At 38.9% G+C, this 22,723-nt stretch overlaps 1 protein-coding gene across 1 annotated transcript; it reads right to left on the bottom strand.

The window, feature by feature from the left end:
• Positions 1 to 704: 704 nt before the first annotated feature.
• Positions 705 to 18,993, bottom strand: RAB4A (RAB4A, member RAS oncogene family). Its single transcript, XM_041468572.1, has 8 exons — positions 18,848 to 18,993; positions 10,812 to 10,892; positions 9,521 to 9,635; positions 8,229 to 8,291; positions 6,840 to 6,994; positions 5,844 to 5,939; positions 4,154 to 4,314; positions 705 to 2,866 (listed from the first exon to the last, which is right to left on the bottom strand). Exons 1-7 carry the CDS (start codon positions 18,876 to 18,878, stop codon positions 4,199 to 4,201), a joined length of 657 nt encoding a protein of 218 aa, XP_041324506.1. The 5' UTR covers positions 18,879 to 18,993; the 3' UTR covers positions 705 to 2,866; positions 4,154 to 4,198.
• Positions 18,994 to 22,723: the final 3,730 nt, after the last annotated feature.

Here is a 22,723-nt window from a genome sequence, read left to right as displayed (position 1 = left end):
CTCAGATTTTTTTTTCTCCCCCCTTACAGGGTACTTTAGTCCCTGCATGCAAACTGTGGCTTCTGAATGTGACAGGCTTCTGTAATGACTAAGGTTGGGTATGAAATTACATTACCGTTACCATTCCAGCCTCTTATGTTCCTCCGGTAACTCTCCCAGAGATTCTTAACATCCTTTCCTAACCTGAATCACTGTCTTCCCCTTACTATCATAAGAAAAAAAACCTCACCTGTACTAGCTATCTTAAATGCTATGCCTTTGAGAATATAAATGTAAAGTTTTGGAGGAAAAAGTGATACAGCCTCCTGTTTTCTCTCTGTTATCCTATGAACAGGTACACTCATGCCAACAGGAAAAATTAAGCTTTTAAAAGCTGGCTACACTGAAGTTCTCTATGCCATGGGTTCTTCAGTAAATGAATGAGACTATTTTTACTGAGGATTTAAAATGTATTTCTTGAGATTTTTATAGTGTTAATTCTTCCAGCATATAAAATATAATGGAAATGATGTACAGACTAATCAGATTTTTCTATGGCATTGGCTTTTTTATAGGTCTTAAGGGAACTCATGAGCAATACCTATTTGAATACAGAGAAAGGATAAGATGAGGCAACTGTGAATACTATGTGAGTGGCCCAACAGTCATGTTATTGACTTCACTTAACAGACAAAGCTTGTATAAGTACACAGGATCTACTGGAAGAAAATCAAGGAAGATTCTTTATTTGGTGCTAGATACAAGCATTAAATGAAATACTGTAGGCCAACAGACTCATTAAAGGCAAGACACAGGCTTTAATAAGACATTTAAATCTCTTAATGGGCTGAACAGCTAAAGCTTCACATCCAATGAAACCTCACATATAGGTACCTGGTGGTATTTCATGTAAAACTCCCACCCATCTTGCTTTGATAAAGTAAGAATTTTACCCTGAAAACATACATAGCCTATTTATGACTTACTGTTCAGGTGAGCTAGATGTCAACGATAATGCTAAAGCTTGAAATACACTCCAAGGCTGATATTGGCATGATGTTTATTTTTAGAAATAAAAGACTCTCAGAAGAGCAATAGTAAACAGTAGAGTTTGCACTGCTGAGAGCTATTGCTTGCAACAGTACTTCTCTAAGAAGTTGCAGTTTTAGAAAATTTATTTTTAGAAGGTCAGCAAGATATGCAGCATAAAAGGCTGAGATACTACAAAACATGCACATTAACCGGGTTAATGTGTATACAGTGGGAGTATACATTAAAAAATGGTAAAAACATGTCCAAACTCATTATAATGACACTAGTCTTTCCTTCCAGGGAGGAAGGGGACAGCTTTAAGACAGTTACTGAAAGAATAAAACTGTTTACTGCTTTTTAAACCAGAGACACTTGACCAAAATTATCATAAGAACCAAGTATAAAAGAGGCCTTGTATGTAAAAGGGACAGAAAGTAGACGAAAATTCCTGTGAAACCACTGAAATTTCTATTTATTAGCAACAGTCCTCTGCTCCTTTCAAATGCTACTGTAATAAGAGAAAGGTTTTGATCAATAAATAGCCAACACCCCTTCCACTGCTCTAACAGTGTCAGGAGAACAACCTTCAGCTCTGCTTGTGCTGTGTTAGTGCTAGGCTTTTATCAGTGTGCCAAGAAACCTGATTGGGTTGTGGAATGGCATGTGGTGGAATAGACCACCCAGTACCTCATCTTTTTTCAGTGTTCCAGAACTGTTTGGGGTTTTGGAACCAACACCCTCCTCAGCTCTGGGGGGTAACACATCCCAATTAATAACTGGCTATTTGGACTGGTGGAGGAGACAGCTCCATCCAACTTCCTACTCCAGAGGACTTGCTTTTGGTAAGTATTTGCAGTTCTGAAAGCCAAACTGATCTGAGGATTAAGACAGGTAAGCTTCTTTGGAGTTCTCTGATGTTCTTGAGAATACAATTATGCTGCTTCAAAAAATACTTCACACTCTTACCAGGAAGAGAATGCCTTTGGGAATAATTGTTATCAGTTCTGTAACAAATCCAATCCTAAATACAACAATCAGAGGAGTGACACAACATGAAAGTTTTTGGACCCAACGGCCTAAACCCAGGCTTTTCAAGTACAAAGCATGCTTAATTCCATTTAATTCAGAAACAACCCAAGGTGCATACTTTTCAGATAAACATCTATTTGAACCAAAAATTCAGGACAAAGGGAATAAACAGAAGTCTAATTTCATGAAAGATGGTATAGCTCAGTGTAGCATTCTTGCTCTGCTCTTGTGCTTTAACTTGCCTTTTCCAACTTGACTATCAGGATACAGAAGTATGGGTCATAACCACATGTTAAGAATTGATCCTGTCAACAGCTTGTTAGAATGTGGCAAACTGAGTAGGAAAAAATAAACCAACAAGCTCTCACTGACAGTTGCCAGTGGTTTTATAATTCTGGTTGTAAATACAAACTATTGTGCAACAAACAAACGTGACAAAGCCTACCTCAGTTAAATTTGTTTATATGATAAAAAAATAAAATATTAAACTGCTTATAGTGCAACATTCTAATAGCATACATAAGTATACCATGCTTTGTAAATTTACTGTTACATTATTTACAGTACATTGCAATGCTTTAAACTAGAGGTGAAAGAACAAAAACAGGTAACGGAAAACATTTACATACAGGTATGAGCCTTAATATTGTCCAGCAAACTATCCAGTTCACTTTCCAGACTTCTGTGTTGTGCACATTCCTGCCCCCTACCACAGGACACCTTTCTGTCAGTGGTCTGCTCTGTTTGTAGGTAGCGGAAAGATGTTTTTAAAAACTGCATAGCCTTCAAGCTTTTCTGTTTCTTCAAACACCATTTGCAAGGACAGCTATAAAATATGTAAGAACTCTATTAATTACCCATATCTGATCAATCTGAAAACTAAGCTCTTGAAATAAGATAATAAATTTTCATTTCTGTAGGGCCATACCAAAGCTGAACTTTAAATCCCTTTTCTAGCAGTCTCTTAGTTGAAGAATGGAATTGTATGAGAGGAAAGCAGTTCAGGGATTCATTATTTAAAATTCTGGGCTTTAATTGGGGGCTAAGCTCCCAGAACACAGGAAAAAAATATGAGAATGTAGAATTATGTGCTGCCTTATTTAATATTCCATAAAGCTTCTGCTGTGTGCACTACTCAAGCTGATGAATGAATACAGTAAATGTGATGCAGTAACTATGCCTGCAGTACTTATTTGATATCACTGTCCTTGTACTAGAGAAATAATTATTAAATAAGCAGAATAATTAACTACACAGGGAGAAAGGACTGCCCTAAGAGCCACTGCATACTGCAAAGAGTTATGTAAAATCCAGTGACTGTTGAGAAGAGTCTTAAGACAACTGTCTTCTAAACATAAGCAAGACTAATCACAGAGCTGTTCTTAGGAGTTTATGTGACTTATGTCTCTTCTCCTACAACTGCTAAAGGGAAAAATTCTTTCCTCACTTTCTCTGAACAACATCTTTGGAAGAACTTTAGAATACTGCACACCTATTTCCTAGGCTGCAACAGCCCCAGAAGAACTATTTTAGATGACAACATTGCTTAAGCAACAAATAACTACTCTTCTTTACATTTCTGCTTATAGCAGACAGGAATCAGAATAAATTCAGGCTGCTTTTAGGTAGGGCAAAAAAGTCAGAGGAAGTTTGAAATTTAGTGTTATTTTTAATTTTTGAGTCTCAGTGTTTAAGCCTCATTTTCAGACAAGACTTTATAATAGCTTACGACAAGATACTGTACCATACATTTTGTGAATGCTTACTTGTACTAATGTTTGTTCCCAATGCAACAGAACTGATTCACTTTCTCTACAGTGCATTAGGTAGCTATTAGGCCTATAATGTGTTTCAGGAATAGAGAATTTTAAAATGTTTTCCCCAGCATTACTCAGATTAAGCTAAGATTTAGAAATACTTCACTAAGAGCCCTAGTGTTCCCAGCACGCAAGAACAAAGACCAAAGTATAGAAACACCAATCCATTCCACTGTGCATTATTTCAATAGATTCTCTTTAACTTACAGGCAACTGGGAAAAAGGCAAGCACACAATACAGCACATTTATGAAATATGCTAGTTTGCCCACCACCCCAGGACTTTTTTAGCCTTACCTTCTGTATCTAAAGTAAGTATTTGGGATTTTGCGTTTTATTTCTCTAACACCCACAGTCTTGAGCACTTTGTGCTTGTGCTCTGCGTGGTGACCTCAGCTGTCTCAAGGCAGCATCTCCATACTGAATACCTGAGCCCATTCTTTCTGGATCCAATTCTCCTAATGAGAAACAAAATGGTCACAAGAACATAGGTCATGTGCAAATAATACATTCTAAATTAACCATTAACATTAGATTAAAGAAAAAGCATAATTATATTCTGATCTATTTATGGAGAGATTATCTCAATTCTGTCTGCTTTTAGGCAATTTCAAACCTGAATAATTTTCTCCTCTAATTTAACCATATGCCCTTGATAGTGATGACAAAGCAATGTCTCAGTTAGGCTGCAAACAAGAAATGCATTTGCACTACCTTGAGCAAAAGAAAGGTCTAAAATGGTTTCTGTGAATACAGTTAAAAATTTCCTGCTTTCAGAGCTTCATAAGCAAAGAAAACAGTACTGTAGATACCAAGCCAAACAAAAATGGATCAATCTGATAGAAGGATTCTGAAAAGAACTGCTCCCCAGGGAAAATGATCAACCAGCTACTGCCTACTTCACACCCTTTGTCTTCAGAACTGTTCTTATGGCTGTATGGTGGTCTGGCTGAGAGAGACCTCCACAATATCCTTATAGTCTCCATTTTTGCATGATTCAATGGATGTGTGCTGGCACAAAAAAAAGCCAGGAGCAGTTCACAAAAAATAAGACTTAATTCTGTGGTGGCAGTGCCTCTTTAAAGCAGTCATCAAACTACAGTATCATGAAAAACTAGCTAACTTTCTTTTTTCATTTGGGTTTTGGGTTTGTTTAGGTTCTTTTTGTTTGTTTGTTTAAAATGAAAGCTGCTGTTTGGCATTGATTTGATGCAGTAATCAGAAAATTCCTTTGAACATATAATATCATATAATTTTAATCTAAGAATTTGTGTTTGGCATAGGAAACATGTAATTAGAATCCAAGACAGACTTTTCAATATGGCCAATACTTAAAACTTTAAAGATATCAAGCAGCTAGAAAAAAAGAAAAACTGGAATGCAAATTAGCTGTAATGATATCTAGCACATAGGAGACTGTCTCCAGCAGAAACCTGCCCACTTGTGTTGAGAAGCTTCTGGTATATTTCCAGATCTGCAAAAGGAAAAATGATTTCAACTGAGAGGCAGAGAGGTCACTTCAGAGAAAGAGTTGCTAGGAAACATCCCTGAAATGTTTAGTATTACTGTTCATGCTCTCTTGACTGTATTTCCCATTACACATGAGAAGCAGAATTTAAGTTATGACTGCCCTGATATTAGGTTTTTATTCTGGACTACAAAAACTGTCTAACATCAGGCTTGGTATTTGTAGGGATGCAGCAAGCCATAGAATACAGAACCTACACTCAGACCTGATGTTAAGGTAAACATCACCCACAATTCACACCACCACCTCTTTCTGGATATACAGATCTCACTCAGACATCCATTCCTATCTATTACATGAGAAGCAGTTAGAAAACAAATAGGTTATTTTACCAAAATGAAATTTTGGGTTTTTTGGTTTAATTCTATTAGAGGACTTTGAATGATGATATTTCCATGTGCACTTTTATTTTATTATTATTTTCAGATAAAAGATTTATAAATATAAAGCTTAATTTACCTGATTCAATTTTATTGAGTATTTTCCTTGCACACTGTACAAAGGCCTCTTCCACATTTTCCCCTGTTAGAGCACTTGTTTCCAAGAACATCAGCTCTGCATTTGACACAAAAAAAAATCCTTAAAACAAGTCTGGAATAGCAGGTATAGTAATTCAAAGTGTGAAAGCCAGGAACAATAAGAATATTTTTACAGAGATCTACAGTCAAAAAGCATGGTCCAGATAAACTAACTTTTGATTAGTTCCTTTAAAAACCACAAAAAACATCCTCTAAAATTTATTCAGAGACCCTAGAAAGCTGGAATCCAAAGATAACCTGGGCTATGAATGCAAAACTGTACTTGAAACCAAACTTCATACAGTTTCCCATTAATGGAGGTTACATGCAAAAGCACAGCCAGTAACCAGAGTTGGTAGAAAAGACTTTGATTGATAAAAGCAAAACCATGTTTTGCTGATGGCAGGATTGCAGCACAGAAACTCAGACTCATGGCTTTAGCTGACACAGAATCATGTCCTCAAACTGGCAATTATGAATGCTACAGACCAGGTAATAGTTTTCTGGACTCATGCCCTGCACTGAAGTCAGTTTTCAATGAGTAGAACTCATTGCTTCCAACTGCAGCACACCCCATACAACTTTGTCTGTTATCTACAGAGTCTTTAAGATGCTGAAAAATGGGAATTCATGTCCTTCATTTTCTCCTCAGCTGCTTGGAGGCAAGGCAATACCTGAAGTTGTATTACATTTCCTACAGAATGTATCTCCATATAGAGGGTATTCTTAAAGAAGCAGCTGTGAGTGGAAGAACCACTGCTAATGGGATTTAAGTAGTACATGTATTTTTCACTGCAGGCACCGCCTCTCTGGGCCTCAGGTACTGACAGAACTCTTTTCTGTAGACAGGGTACAAAGTACAGCCTAACTACACAAAAATGTAAATGATCTGAAGGATTATCCATCTTTGAATGCTACATGAAGGTTCTGTACTTACCATTTTCCTGTGCAAACCGGGACGCTTCTAAAAAAGTGACTTCACGATCTGCATCAAGATCCTTTTTGTTTCCACACAGTATTATCACAATATTTTGACTTGCTAACATTCTTGCATCCGTCAACCAATTAGTAAGTGCATTGTAGGTTTCCCGGCTGTGCAGGACATGAAATCTTTTATTAGGACATACTCATTTCTCGTGAACAGCTCACCAAACCAAAATCAGACAGCAAATCTGTGTTTGTGGCAAACAAAATGCTGGTAGCCAGGCAAGGCACCTACACATCTCAGTGTGCCAGTGATGGACTGGGAAGAGTATCAAATTCCATCATGAAACTATTTAAGAGCTTGAATTTTTAAAAATCAAAATAAAATTAATCACAATATATAAACACACAACTATAAAATAATCACAATTATAAACACACAATTATAAATTGTAAAAATGTGTTAATGTGAAAAGCTAAAATTTTGAGCTGTTATCTAGTTTTGACCTTTTGTGCATGACATTTTGGGATAACAGAATGAGATATTGTTCCACTTGGAATTCAACTGATACTTAAATAACCAGTGGGACTGTACAAATTTACGAGGCTTGTGTAGATGTGCATGCCTGAACTTTCACACCGGTGTCAGGACCTACACTGCAGGCAGTCACCCTGCACACACCACTTGACATTGTAGCAGTGGTCAGCGAGAAAGCTTTCAAGCATTAAGACTGACAGGCGACTCCAGCTGACCTAAAGCACAGACCACAGATTTCAAAGCCTGCTGAGAGAACCCTTCACTCACAGAACAACAAGAAACAACCTAGTGAACCACCATTAACCAACCCAAAACTTATCTGACAAGTATCAGTCAATGTTAGCAGGAAGAATGTGAACACGTGTAATGGTAAGGAGTTTTATTGGCTGCCTATAATATTTAAACATGCAGAGATTAACAGAATTTTGGCCTACAGTTAAAGAATGTGTAGGCAGAGCTAGATTCTCCAGAGGATGACCATCTATCACAGCACACTGATCAGCAGTTTCCACAAGAAAGGGTGCATCACCTTGGTTAAGGGTGGCTGAAGTCCGCTCTTGTTTCTGTGGCAGGGCTTGCTGAGCCAGTGGCTGCATGTAGTTCACCATTATTAGATCAGTGACTTGGAGGGGCCAATCCCCACAAATTTGTGTAACCCTTTAGGATTGTTCACATCTGACATCACAGTATCTCATGTAAGCAAGTTCCAAAGCTTAAATATGCACTGAAACAGAAGTACTTCTTACACTTTCTTTCTTTTCTTCCTGCCCAATCTTGATTAGAGCATTAGGTACTTGGGGAGGAATCATTGTGCATTAATTGGATCTGGCAGTCTATGAGCAAAAGAGCTGCTGGCCTTCTTACCTGGTTATATCATAGACAAGCAAAGCACCTGCAGCCCCTCTGTAGTAACTCCTTGTTACAGACCTGAAATAGAATCACAAATACACATTTCTGTATTTATACACATTTAATAACTTAATTTATACACATTTCCAAATATACATTTCTGTGGTGCCTTCATTGTTTAAAATCTGCATTAATATAACACAATCTGTACTATGAAACAGAATTCTTATTTACATATTTAAAACAAAACATGTTTTTTAGACAATGTTATCAGCTGTGCAGCAGCAGACTAATTACAACCAGGATTTTGATGAAGTACTTAGATTAAATTTATCTGTATGAGGATTCTCAGAGTCCATTATGATCCACGTGGTGCTGAAGGTATACAAATCATCATAATACATGACCAGATACAGAACTGGAGGCTGATATCTGGCCAACACACTGAAGAGACCTCGTTAATGAAGACTATATATCACAGCCCAGCTTTATTTAGTCAGAAGTATATCCAAAGGACTTGTCTGATAGAAGACATCTACCTGGGTTGCTGCCCGATACTCAGACTTCTACCATCACGCTCACCTTTGTTAACCAACCCGTCTCCCAAAACAAAGAGACCTCAGACACACACTCCATTCCCCCCAAAATATATTTTAAAAATTGATGTCCTATTTGATGATGAATGTACCCAGGAATCCATTAGATTTTTTCTACGTTTTATCTATTCCTCAGATGTAGAACACTTAAAATACAGCATTAAAAGTGCACTGATTGTTATAAGCTGACAAATTGATTGTTTTTTCTCTAAGAAACTTAAGATATCTTAGTCTTTCTAGTAATGTATTCACCCCAATGAATTTGACTGATTTTCTTCTTCTCTAATAAAACTGTATAAAATTATACTGTGCAATTGCTTTCATGCAGATTTTGAACAGCTTACAGCTTCCTGACATTTACTTATTCCAACCAATAGAAGGTCCCCTAAACAGAGTTAAGAGCATACACTTAGTTAAAATAGTTAATTATGAATTTGGCTGGTGAGCAAGATTTTAGCCACCTATTCCACTCATACACCTTAACAGAAAATACCCAGTGAAAGAAAGGGCAGAAATTCAGACCTTGCAAGGCAGCACTGCTCTACTGAAATTGATGGATTTGTATCACTGTGTCCAGGCTGGAAGGTTAATATGAAAGCAAACAGTTCCACTGACCAAAAAGCTTTGCCTGCTTACAAGCAGAGATAAATAATATCCACCACTCACAGCAGCAATTGTAATAACACTTAATAAAATGGCTGAAAAGCATACCTGAACCGCTCTTGTCCTGCTGTATCCCATATCTGCAATTTCACATATTTACCACCAACATTTATGATCTTTGAACCGAATTCCACTCCTATAGTATGATTTGAGTCATCTTTGACTACGAAAAAAGAAAGAAAACAAAACTTATTTGAAGAATATTTAGTGAATAGTTTTTACAAAAACCAATTTAGATATAATCAAAAACTCCTCAGTGTTCAAATTACAAACGTCCTGAACCACCAAATTCAGTGCAGGTCATAAGCTCACTGCCACCACACAGAAATGAACGTTCTTACAATTTTTGATAGTTTAGTCAATTCAAACTCACTACTAGAAAGGCCTGCTTTAAATAATTTCCAGTTCACTTTATTAAGTAGCAAGATACTTTTTGTACACTTTTTTCCAGCTGTGTTTTCTAATACTTTGATGCCTTTAAAATTAAAATTAATGAGAATGCACACAGTCTTGTCCATGAATATGCAAGAGCCAATTCTTTTTAAATGCACAAAGTTAAGATACTTGCTCTGTGTATGCTGTTGATACCACAGAATCTCAGCAATTTACAGCTGCCCTTACTAGAAGCAAGGGCTTGTTTCAAGTTCACTCAAGAATCAAGCCGTGCTCTTTAGTGCTTACACATCATAATCCTTAAGAATTCCTCAAGAGATAAGGTGAATTACTGTTTGGTTGAGAAAGACAACAGTCACCTTAGATTCACAAAGGTTTCTAAATGCATACTATTTTTGTTTAATCTTGATACCAAATGTACAATCCAACAGAATTTTTTCTTTTATGTTATCTGTTCATCTCTGAATAACTTTCACAACCGAATCTCTATCAATATTTATCACAGACCACAGTCCTTAACAAAGAAAACAGAGTTACTATTTATTTTGCAAGATGCTACAGGCTTTCTAAATGTACTCAACCAATTCAGCTTTTCTTTCATTATTTTTTCTACAAGATCCAAGTCTGTACTATATATCCAGGGAGTCTTGCAGCTGCAAATTATAGTTCTCACAGAAAGCAAGCCTGTATTTTCACCAACATCTTGTTGTATTTGTTTGAGAATAACAGAAAGTAACGCTCCATATTAGGTTTTAGATTAAAGACAAATTGTGAGCAATAAGAATTTACATCACAGTTCTGAACATAATTCTTTACTAAAATCCTCACCTACACAAAAAGAGAATTAGGGGAACTTCCCTATCAATGGTAGGTACTAATGTAGGCAGAGCCTTTACCTCTGGTACAAGGCAGTGGAGAACTCTTACTGTTCTTCATATGTACTTACATTTCTTTTCAATAAATTGGTGTAGCAAACAGGATTTTCCAGTTCCAGCATTTCCTATCACCAAGAACTTAAACAGAAAATCTGAAGATTGAAAGAAAAAGAAATTGCTAAATTTTAGTATGGACTCACACTTTTGTTACAAGACCAAAACCACAAGCCAGCTATTCTCTTGTAAGCTGTTATTTCAAAGAGAAGGGAATAGATGACAAAATTAGCAAAATAGCAATACATCTGAAGAATCATCCAGTGTCTGCAATAGTGATGTTACACAGCAAGAACTAAGAATTCTTCTTTCTGGAGAGGCAAAAAAGACACAACACAGCAGAAATAGCTGAATCTGAGTTCAGTTAAAATAGGCTCAACCACAGGTAAATGGCTGGCTTGTATTCCAGTAATGTGTTTTAAGAGCGTGTAAAGTATTAACTATAGTCAACACAAACATATAATGATATAATTTCTCAAAATCTAAAACTCCAGAGAGGGGTAGTTGTGGTTGGTTTTGGTTTTATTTTTTTTTCTTTTTTTGTGTGGGTTTTTTTTTTTTTTTTTTTTTTTGGATGGTTTTTTTTGGGGTTTTTTGTGGGTTTTTTTGTTTGTTTTGTTTTTAATTTACATTAATTTGAAAATCTCTATTAACAGTTTAATACTCATGCTTTGTTTTTAATCCTTGTACAGCTGGGACAACCACAGTATTTCTCTACAAAATTTAGAGGGAAGAAATAATTTTTATTCTGGGATGCCTAGTTTTACATTTCTTCCACATGTTAAATTAATATACATGTATTTCTGTTACCTATTTATGAGCCATTTATATCAATGTTCATTGGTAATACACACGTTCAAGATTTATGGCCCATTTCTATTGTTTCAGCAGTTACATAAAATGCTTTAATGCCACCACCACAAATCTGTTTTCAGTTTTGCTGAAGACTGAAGAAAGCTTCCCTGTCTTGCAGCTCTCAAAAATGATAAATGATTAGAAAGCTTACAACTGCTTTTCCTAATATGCTGCCACCAAGGCAACCTTTACAGCTCATGCAAGATTCCCTATTTATTTTTCTACTAGAAGCAGAATTTTTACTCTTTATTGCATTGTTTCTCTAAGAAACAGAATGCAAAGAAAATTACTTAGTTTGTAACATCAACAACAATAAAAACATTAATTTTGTTAAGAGTGTTCAAAGCTGTCAAGTGGGCTACATGAGTACTGGCCCAGGGAACGGCTGAATAAAAACAAAACTAAATTATGCTAAGTAAGTCAAAGAATGATACAATCCTCTACCAGGACCTCTATTTGAGTACTTAGTTTCAAAAACTGAATTTAAGATGCACACAGATCTATGTGCTCATTCCATTTCATGGAAGAGTTACTTGTTATGGTATATCAAACACTCCCTAGCAATGGCAAAAGGAACAAGCAAGTTTCTCAAAGGCTAAGAAGATTCCCACTGTTAAAAAGACAGGGTTATGAGTCCTGGAAATGTCTACTGTTCTTCATCTTCACCTGCCTTCTGGATTTTATTTATATTTAAAATGAGGTAATGTTTTACTAAAGATTTTTGCTTTATTACATTTTGCCCTTCTTGTTTCAAATGCTGTAACGGGCTCGGAATAGATTCTGAATTTTACCCATCTCAGAAGGCGGCTGTTTCTTGCTCACAAATATGACCATTTACATGCTCAAGATTTTCTGTTCCAAAAATCCTCTCATTCGTCACGCCCCCACCCAGCTGCTCATGCTTTCTGGATTAAAAAAAAAAAAAGTTACAAAAAGGATTTTCCTTCAGGTTGTGAAAATTTTGTTAACTCCTCTAAAGAAGGGCCCTTCATGTCATCTCAACTGCGAAACACGCTGAAGCTGAGAACCCTTCACTGTTAGCATGAAATGTAGGTATCATAAATAGCCCAAAGTGTTAGGCTAAGAAAAAATGCATATCAAAGAAAGCCAAGTTTCAAGTTTTATGGATCAAATATCACTGGTTAGCTGCCTTTTACACCATTTTGTATATTTAAACTATTGTGTGTGAGTGTGTGTGTGTGTATAATATCACTGGTTTTAGAACTTTCAGAGTACCTCAAAATGCAAGATATGCTGAGACACAGACATATTTAAAATAATCTGTTTCTGATTCTGTCATTTTTCAAAACATAAACCTGAAATCCAATCAAAACTGGTTCTACTTTGTATCTGGTGAATGCTGTTTGTCAGATTTTCTCCTTAAAAACAATTATAAAATTTATGTTTACCTTTCTTTTTCTCCAGTGGAAGACTCATGTTATTGACAGTAGTACAACAGCTACTGCAAACCTAAACCAGGGAAAGACTGAAACCAAAACTCTATTCCCCCACTAATTTGCACCGTTACTGCAAGCACTGGTTGTCAGATGTGGATCAGGAAGGTGTATTTGTGCAGCCCACAAACCCACACCGAGCAGCAGATTCAGCACACTGCTCCCTTCTGCACAGACAGGCCGCAGGCCAGTCAGGCCTTGGGACAGCCATGTCACTGCCAGGCACTGACCTGGAGGAGCATCAGAACAGCAGTGTATTTTTCCCTGAGGTGTTTTAAGCTGAGGTGCTTTATATTTTGCTCTGAAAGCAACAGTGCTATTTGGGGATTTTATATTAATGTCTTTAAGTTGATAATATCTTTTAGCAGCACTTCAGAACAGACTTCTAATTCCTATCCAGATTCTACTGTGCCAGACAAATTTAAAAGAGAGACTCTCCTACAAATAAATCACTTAGATGCTAGTTCAATGCCTGCTTACTTAGTAGATAAAAAATAAATTTCCATCTGACAAAATAGCAAATGGCCTTTTTAAGATGAAACTTGAAAACTAGTCATAATTCACTTCTTCCACAGTGTGAAAATAAGAGAAATGTGTTTTATTCCACCAAACTGAGAGAAATGTGTTTTAGTTCACTTCATAAAATGAAAATGTCAGCCTTCTAACAAAAAATTTAAAACCTTTCTGCACCAAAGGCAGCAATGTTTCCAAAAACATGTAGACTTAAAGACACTGATACCTTCACACATATAACCATGCTTCTATCCTTTTAAACTCTAATTTTATGTAAATTATTCAGACTAACAAAAAGCTTTTAGACTTATGTTATCAGTTCATCCATGGGCACTGGATAACATGGTTCAGGAAATATGGAATACTCTGCACATTTAATCAATTGCAAAGAATGACAAGAAAAAGGCTTTGCCAATACCAAATGTTAAAAATACCAAGATTTAACAAACTTTCAAGTTCACAAGCCAGCCTATTATCAAATAATGTAATACCAGGTAAGAACAGGGAGAACATTTTTCATCTTGTTATTCTGCAATTTCTTTCTTATAAAGTCATTCTGTATGACAACTGGTACCACATCAACTATATTTTTATTACTTACTTTAGCACATGATTTAGAATATGAAATGTTTTCTCTTTAAGCTATACATGTATGTAAAATATAGCACAGTTTTGAAGCACAGAAATCAAATGAGATTGGGCAGACAGCTTATTTTAGACCATCACTGTGGTCTCAAACTTGGCAATTTCAGCAAAGCATTCTAGTGTTTGTACTACTGCTTAATTGCTCTTGTTTTTCTTTTTGGTGTCCTCTTCCCAGAGGAGTTAGCTTACTTAATTTCATAGCTTTTTTTATCTCCTTTTTTTTTTTTCCTATTGACAAAGCAGCTCAGAGCTCCAGCATTCCAGTCAGCTGCCAACGCTGTCACCCTAGAGAAACTTTTCTTTTGAATTCTGTTGCTCCTCCTTCATAGAAAAGCTGAAAGCAACAGCATTCAGATGTTACAAATGCTTGCTGCCATGCTGGCTACTGAAAAGGTCTAGAAACGTTAAAGCACTTCACCTTTAAATAAGATTGTCTTTATACAATCATTTATTGTATAAATAGAAGGGATTTAGGATCAAAACTGAACTCTGTGCTAAAGGGAAGAAAGGTTACAAAACATGCACTACAGAAATCATAAGGAGATGAAATGCAGCACAGCATGGCTTATAGGAAATAAGGTATTATAAAGAATCAGCTTTATACCCCTCTGAGTGCTACATGCATCACCTGATCCCAAACAGGGTAGGGGGTGCAGGAAATAAAACATTTCCTAGCACAGGCAAAAAGGAATAAAATTGTGGCTTCACCCTAAAGATGAACCAGCAGCACAAGCTGTTAAACTACATAAATTACATAATGTATTTTGTGTTTGTTTTTTTTTCTTTTGGGGGTGGTGGTGCAGTGTGAGCTGAGGGGAAAGGAGAAGAGAGACAATTGTGGGCTTTGACTCAAGAACCAGCAAAACCAGATGGTTGGTGTGGCAACCACCCCCAGACATCCAACCTCCTCCTTTGACTGAAGTCTGCTCCAGCAGAAGAAAGAGTAAAACAGCTTCTGAGATGCTGTAGCTTAGTCCTTAGAATGCAGTGAGAATTAAATTGTTTCCTTCATGCTGCTAATACAGTAGGGTAGGGGGAGACCAAAATTATATCCCCATTCTCAGTTTGAACTCCTTGCTATAGAGTAGAATTTATATTCACTAATGCAGACCCTTCGGAACTCTCTCATTCACGGCAGAGGGCAGGGGAAAAGAGAGCTCTGAAGCATTCCTACTGGCACATGCTGCCTCTAAATGAAAGGAGGAGCTATTCCCATTGCTTACTCCTTTCTCCAGCAGAAAGTTAACAAGATAAACAGGTAGAACAGATCAACCTGGCTCTATTCCAATCTGCAAAAAGAATGCTTCAGAGAGGCATTCTGCTTTCTCACAAGTGAAAGAGCTATGCTCTCTAAGAAACAAAATCAGATTTGAAACAAACTGAACACTAGGGTGATAAATGCAAATACCATCAGGTAAATGGCATGGGATGGGATGCCAAGAAAAGGACAAATCAAATTGTCCAGACCAAAAAGAATTATTTTCAAATGGATGGAAAGACTATACATTCTCTGTCAATGACAGAGATTGGTAAACTTATGTGACCAGATTGGGATTCGTAGATGCTGGTGGAAAAAAACACAAGGAACTAAGGAATGAAGAGATTTGACTTGAATCTTACACATTGCATTTATTCAATGCTAGTACAACTTCCATCCTTCTACCATTTAAAATCCAAAGGTTGCTTTGTATTTATTTATTAAGAATAAGCCACTTTCTGTCAGGCTGTCTTTACCACAAAAACATGTATATTTTGCACTGGGAAGCAAGCTAAAGCATGCATGTGTTGTTATATGGCAATTATCTACAGAAAGGCCATTACATCTCAGAAAACTTGAGTTAAAAGAGTTTTCCTATGAATAAGAGATCTGTTTACAATGTTAAATGTCAAACTTCTAAATTAATAACCCTTTTCTCACAAAAGCAGCAGGAAAATGTTTTTTCTAAACCCAGTCTCAAAATTGTTATTTTGTATTCAAGTTTGGTTTGGTTTTGTCATTTTTGGCACTTTGTATGGGAATAAATTGAACACATAACAATTGAGTAGACACTGAATTGAACACATAAATAATTGAATAGATAAGAAAGCTAAGAACAGAAGATACACAACTTATGTAAGAGATTTGCAGGAGTGAAAATATTAATTATAAGCAATATTTAGTGTCAAGACTGAGAAGCTGCAGAACTTTGTTTGAAAAGAAGGAAGAGAGAAGAATCTCAATAATTGACAGAACAAGTTGTGAAGAGTGAGTGAACAGAAAACCTTCAAAGAAGACAGAATTTGACATGGAGAAAGAAACTAAGGGAGGAAAAAACCCAGGAAACATGAAATTAACAGCAGTGGCCAGTGGAAAGGCTCTTTATTCCCTGCAGATTAAGAAAAATATTGAACCCCCCCCCCCCCTTCAACAGAAAGAGAAGTTGAAACCTCACAACAAAATTAAAGTCATATAAAAGACAGACAGCGAAGTGACATTGGGAAGAAAAACACCAACCCAGCTACCAATGAGTTTTCTGAGCCTATCTGTATGGGATAAAAAGCTTGAGGTTACGTAATTAGAATGGTCATAATTCAGGTGACAAGAAAAATCTAATTCATGACTTAAGGATTTATAAGCTACAGGGATTCCAGGAGGGGGATACAGTGACCCCTAGTCTCAGTCACCAGGAGAAAACTGACCTAATACTTCTCCCATCCTCCATGGCCATTGTAACAGCTGGTCAGCAACAAACCTCTCTTTGTTAGGACAGTGAGCACATTAAATCCAGAGAGATCATCAAGCACAGAAGATCCATAATTTAATCACACGGTACTGCTAACTTTGATTTGTCAATGGGGCTGCTACATATGTGGACAAGACACTGCAAAAGTAGTTACTGACTACTGTTATGGTCAGAGATTGTAGAGCCATTAGTTAAACTTTATGCTACAATTTAGCTTTTATTCTTCTGTGTTCTCTAGAACTCGACACTCTCAAGCCTTCTAGCTCTGAATTTTCTGTAGCCTGTGTGTGCATAGGACAAACATGGAAACTCCAAAAGGTAATATACCAAACAAGAACTAAACAAATAACAGGAACAACCCACAACTACAAAGCTTCCATTTCAACGACTTGTTTTCTCGGATACCAAAATAATACGAAAGTATCAACAGCTCCAGTGGGCTTACTATCCCTTTTCTGTATCACTGCAACAATGCAAAAAATGTTTCAATGTTCTGGTTTAAGATACCAATCAATCATCTACTTGGCTTACCTAGTATTACAGCATGAAAGGAGGAGCACCACTGAAATGCTGTCATCTCTGGTTTTCTACCAACTCTTTTGCTCAAAGACCATCATAAGCACAGCCAAAGTGATCCCAGTTCTAGCTCAGGAGTACAGGGCATGAAGAACTTGTTTAAACTCAAATCTAGGTGGACAAAGCACACCCCTCTGGTTTCTACATGTAACTTTTACATATTTCTAGAACAGAGGGACAAAAGAAGTAGGGCTTGAGAATCCTAATGTTGGCACTTCAAGGGCTGTCCCACACTCTTGCCTTTTTTGCCCTTAGTTCTGTGCACTTGCTGTACATCGAAGCACTGACCAGCAGGACAGAACATTGAGCACTGATGACTACAGTATTGAAAATAAAATGACTTACACAGTGGAAACAATCAGGTCACTTGACCTACTCCTGATGGACACCCAGCCTCCAAAACGGTTTCCAGAGTTGTTGTGTCCAATTTTGCTTTGATTATTCAAATATTTCCTATTCAATTCTGATCCTACTCTCATGGACTAGGAATATGAACCTACCACATGGCTTTAGAATATATTTATATGTACAACAGCATCTTTATACTGGAAAATATTACAGAACTGTATGGTATGGAAAGGATAGAAAAGAAATCTATTCAAAGCAGAGATTCAAGTAAAATTATAAAGAAAATAAATTAATACTATTCAGTTGCTTCTCATCTTCTCCACCTAGCCAGCAATACCAGCTCTGCTTGCCTCTTTGCCTCCTCACTTCTCTTTGATGCTTCCCAGCGACGCACTGGACACGCCCTGTCAGTGCCTGCACTCCGACTTACTCCATCGGATGTCTTCCTACCAGTAGCAGTCAGACACCCGTGCCAACACAGGGACATACTAACATACCCACTGATCTTTCCCCTCCAACCCACTCTCACAGTCAACTCCTTCTGACGCCGGCACGTCTAAGAAACCAGGACCGAAACCTTAACTTGACCACAGAAGCACCCGCGATCTTCAAGTAAAGGAAGGGGCAGCTTTTCCCAGCAGACATGCACTGCCAAGTTTCCTGCTGGACTCCCGGCACCACAACAAGCAGCGCCCAAGCCGCTCCCTGAAGGATAACTCGGAGCGCTCCTGCGGGCCGGCCGGGAGCCACGGGCGGGGCAGGTGCTGGGGACTCAGGGCAGCGTCGGGCAGAGGGACCCGCCCGAGCCGGGGGAGCCCTCACGTCACACCGGCTCCTTCCCCGCTCCTCAGGGGGCACTGCCCGGCCCCGGGCCCGCTCCCCCGGAGGGGAGGAGGGAGACGGAGAGGGGGATCCCCTCACCCCGTACCCGGATCCTACCGTAGGTCTCGGACATGGCACTCTGCGACATCCCGGGAGGGGTGACCCCCGCCGCCGCTGCTCGCTGCCCGCCCCGCCCGGGGTCGGCGTTGACGGCGGACGGAACCGAACAGGCCCCGCCGCCCGGGCCCGCCCCGCTCCCCGGCACCGCCGCGACCTCTCATTTTCTCAATCCTCCTGAGGTATCTCTTGATAGTTTTGATATTCTGATTCATTACTGTTTAATTGTTTTTACAAATTTTGCTAAGGCATTTGCAGCCTACTTGTGTGGATCTTCCTCCTCTAATTTCATAATTTTTGAAACTGGATTTGTTTTTCCGTTCGTGCACTCTGGGTCAATAGGCATAGCTGCAATTTGCATACCTTGTACCAGCAAATGTATTAGTCTTATAAAACAAGGAATCAGGCAGGGTAAGAAGGTGATTCCAGCTATGGAGCAGAGTATAAAGAATATTCATTTCTTCCACCAAGCACCATTAATAAGTTGTCCCACCAGGAAGCATTCAAAATTGAATTCCATTTTTGGATGGGTACATGAGCCACTCTTTTGATTTTAGCGGCTAGACCTCGGATGGTCTCCCCGTAATCATCAGTCTCAATGCAACATTCTGACTCGTTAAACTTCCCGCAGACTCCCCCTTCTTCAGCCAGTTGGTAGTCCAGGGCTATCCTATTTTAGTAAACAAAAGCCCTCATTTGGGAGTGCTGTTTTGACAGCAACTCGAGAGCATCTGCGGTGTGGTTTGAGACAATTTCCACCACTGCTTGGAGTCTGATTAGACGCCAGTTCAGGAGATATATTGGGGTACAATAACGCCAGCTACCATCCTGAGCCCAGGTGGCTGGCCCATAATATTCAATAATACGTTCTGCTGGCCACTCCTCTTCCCCCTATTTTTGGTTACCCCCAAATATAGGAAATTTCTTTCTTACTTCCCTCTTTTGGTGGTCCAGGGTCTCATATAATGGAGCCCCCAAGGAGCTGCTTTCTGATCGAGGTTAGGCGCGCCCGGGCCCCACGCGCGCCCCGCCTCCCCGCGCAGGCGCGGCAGCTGGCGGCCGCGGCCCCGCCCCAAAACAGGGCGCACGTGCCCGGGATGCTCCCGCCCGCTCCCCTCACGGGGAAGGCGGTGTCTGGAGTACGCTCCCCCGTGGGAGGTGGGGTGGTGGGCCCAGAGCGGGCTCCTTACCCGTGCGCAGCACCAAGTCACACACCGAAGAGCTGCTCCCGCGGTTTTTATTGCAGTTGGCGCCAAGCAGGGAGCCGGGCGGTGGCACACGAAAGTCTGGCAAGCCGGTCACCGAAACGTTACACTATTTATACATTTTAACAAAGGCACCAGCATTCCTTGGTCCAAGTTACATAGCTTTTTAAAAAAATTATTCTCAAACCCCTATTCATCATTCCTGTCCTTTCTGATGGTATTCCTCTGGTGCAGTTCTGCTCTCCTTACGTTTTGAGTAGGTGGTCAATGGGTTAGTGGTCGTGATCTCCCACTGCTGGAATTGTCTTTCCCCCACATACTGCTCAGTCCTGACTGCACTCCTGGCGGCTGCCTTCTAGACAGCCCATTCATCCTGGGATTGTCTTCCCTTTTCCTAGTGTTATAAGTAAAAATAAAAATTGACACAATTGTAATAAAAATAAAAAAAATAAAAATTTATTTGTGACCGTATTACAGTCCCGACAGCCACCAATCAAAAATGACAGCGCAGACCCCGGGATACAGGCTGGGTGAACGCAGATCCGGCCTCTGTCGCACCGAATCCCCCTTCGTCCACACTTGCTCTTATACTCTTTTTCTTGCCCGCGGCAGAGTCCCTTTGTCTCCTTTCAAAGTTCATCATATTCATGGTGGTTTCTTTCTTCACTCAAAGCTGCACAAAAACTCATCTGGGAAGAGATTGATGTTCCTCCTCCGATTCCAGAATCCTGTATTCAGGTGGAAGGTGTTGATGGCCCTGGTTATCTAAGACGTGTATCTTCATGGGCCATCATCACTGGGCTCCTCAGGTACATGCCACATGAACGACCATTTCCTGTGCAGCCAGAGTTTTCCTTCTTATGTTAATACCGAGTTCCACGCTTGTCAGCCAGCCATGGTTTCGTCATTCTAGGATTAAACCCTGGTCCCCCCCTTAATAACATTTGATACATATATCTATATTTCATAGGCACGAATTTCTACCATATCCCTAACAATTCCCTCCCCTTCTTTATAAACACATTAACTTATGCCGTTTTCTAAAAATATTTCTATGTATTTTATTTTTAGCCAACTTTTAATACCCGTTTCCCATAAAATTTAATCAATGCACCCGATATATTATATACAACACTTTTTGTATCTAGTCTCATTTTCTCAATCCTCCTGAGGTATCTCTTGATAGTTTTGATATTCTGATTCATTACTGTTTAATTGTTTTTACAAATTTTGCTAAGGCATTTGCAGCCTACTTGTGTGGATCTTCCTCCTCTAATTTCATAATTTTTGAAACTGGATTTGTTTTTCCGTTCGTGCACTCTGGGTCAATAGGCATAGCTGCAATTTGCATACCTTGTACCAGCAAATGTATTAGTCTTATAAAACAAGGAATCAGGCAGGGTAAGAAGGTGATTCCAGCTATGGAGCAGAGTATAAAGAATATTCATTTCTTCCACCAAGCACCATTAATAAGTTGTCAACAATTTGACAAACCTAACTCTGTGGCAATTTCTTGCATTAAGTCTATGAACAGATTCTTGTCAGATGCGGGTAAACTAAAATCATTATATTGTTTTTCTAATTGATCATACTGTTTGCTTAAAGTTTTTAACCTTTTTTGCTTTACCCTTCATTTTCTTATTTCTGATTCTTGTTTTCTCAATTTTTGTGCAACCTGCTGTATTTTACTTTCTGGATCTACCCCTTCCCTGTTTTTAGAGAAGCAGAAGGTTTTATCGTATTGTAGACAAGCTCGGTCATCATGATCCTTGAGTAGATTTATAATAACCGGTTCCTTTTTAAGAGGAAGCTTATTTTCATATTTTAAATTCTTCTCCACCCAATAAGTCTTACCCCTTATTGCACACATTTCTGATTGGTCATTGTCATAGCACAGCTTATTTACTTGATAGTATTCAACAAAGACTGACTCCATCTTTCTCCTGGTCCAAACAGTACAATTACATTTATCACAGATGAGTATCTTTATAGATTCGATACTCCGTTTTTGCCTTGTGTGTTCTGACTTACCCTCCTTAGATGCGGTCCTCTGCGGTATGCAGACTTCTCTTCCCTCTATAATACAGACCCCGTACTGAGTGCCATTAATAAAACAATACCTGCTTTTAGTGCCTTGTTCACATCCTCCCGAGGTTAGGTAGGCTGAAACCTCCGCTTCACCCTGTCCTTCCGGGAGGATCAGTGTGCAAATTCCACATTCGTGGTTGGGGTCCCGCCGTTCCAGGCTAGCCTGGTTCTCGACGTGAGTGCTAGTCCTGAGGCACGTGACTAGACTCAGGCTCATCAGTACCACTCCCACTATCATTCCTCTGCCTCCACCTATGCCCACTGGGGTGCCACCAGCGGCGGGGAAGGCTGTCTTCTTGGCAGCAGGAATGAATATTCCGGAGGTCATATTCTGATCAAGCCACATATTTCCATTTAAACACACCCCACCGTGTGAGTTTTACCGGGAAGGCACTGCAAGGTACTTTGCTTAATCTCCGACACTCAACTGCTAAGACTTGGGCTCGAGATTGCAATTTTCCCCTTATCCCATTTTGGAAAAGCCGAAACCACACTAGTGAATCTGCTTCAATCACCCGCAGCTCTGTGAGGAGCATCAAGATCAGGTTAGTCAGACGCACTTCTTTATCAAAACACTTGTCAC

The sequence above is a fragment of the Pyrgilauda ruficollis genome, unplaced genomic scaffold (genome assembly GCF_017590135.1).
Source record: "Pyrgilauda ruficollis isolate IOZ18807 unplaced genomic scaffold, ASM1759013v1 scaffold101, whole genome shotgun sequence".
Classification (NCBI taxonomy): domain Eukaryota; kingdom Metazoa; phylum Chordata; class Aves; order Passeriformes; family Passeridae; genus Pyrgilauda; species Pyrgilauda ruficollis.
This window is presented reverse-complemented; position numbering and strand designations above follow the sequence as displayed.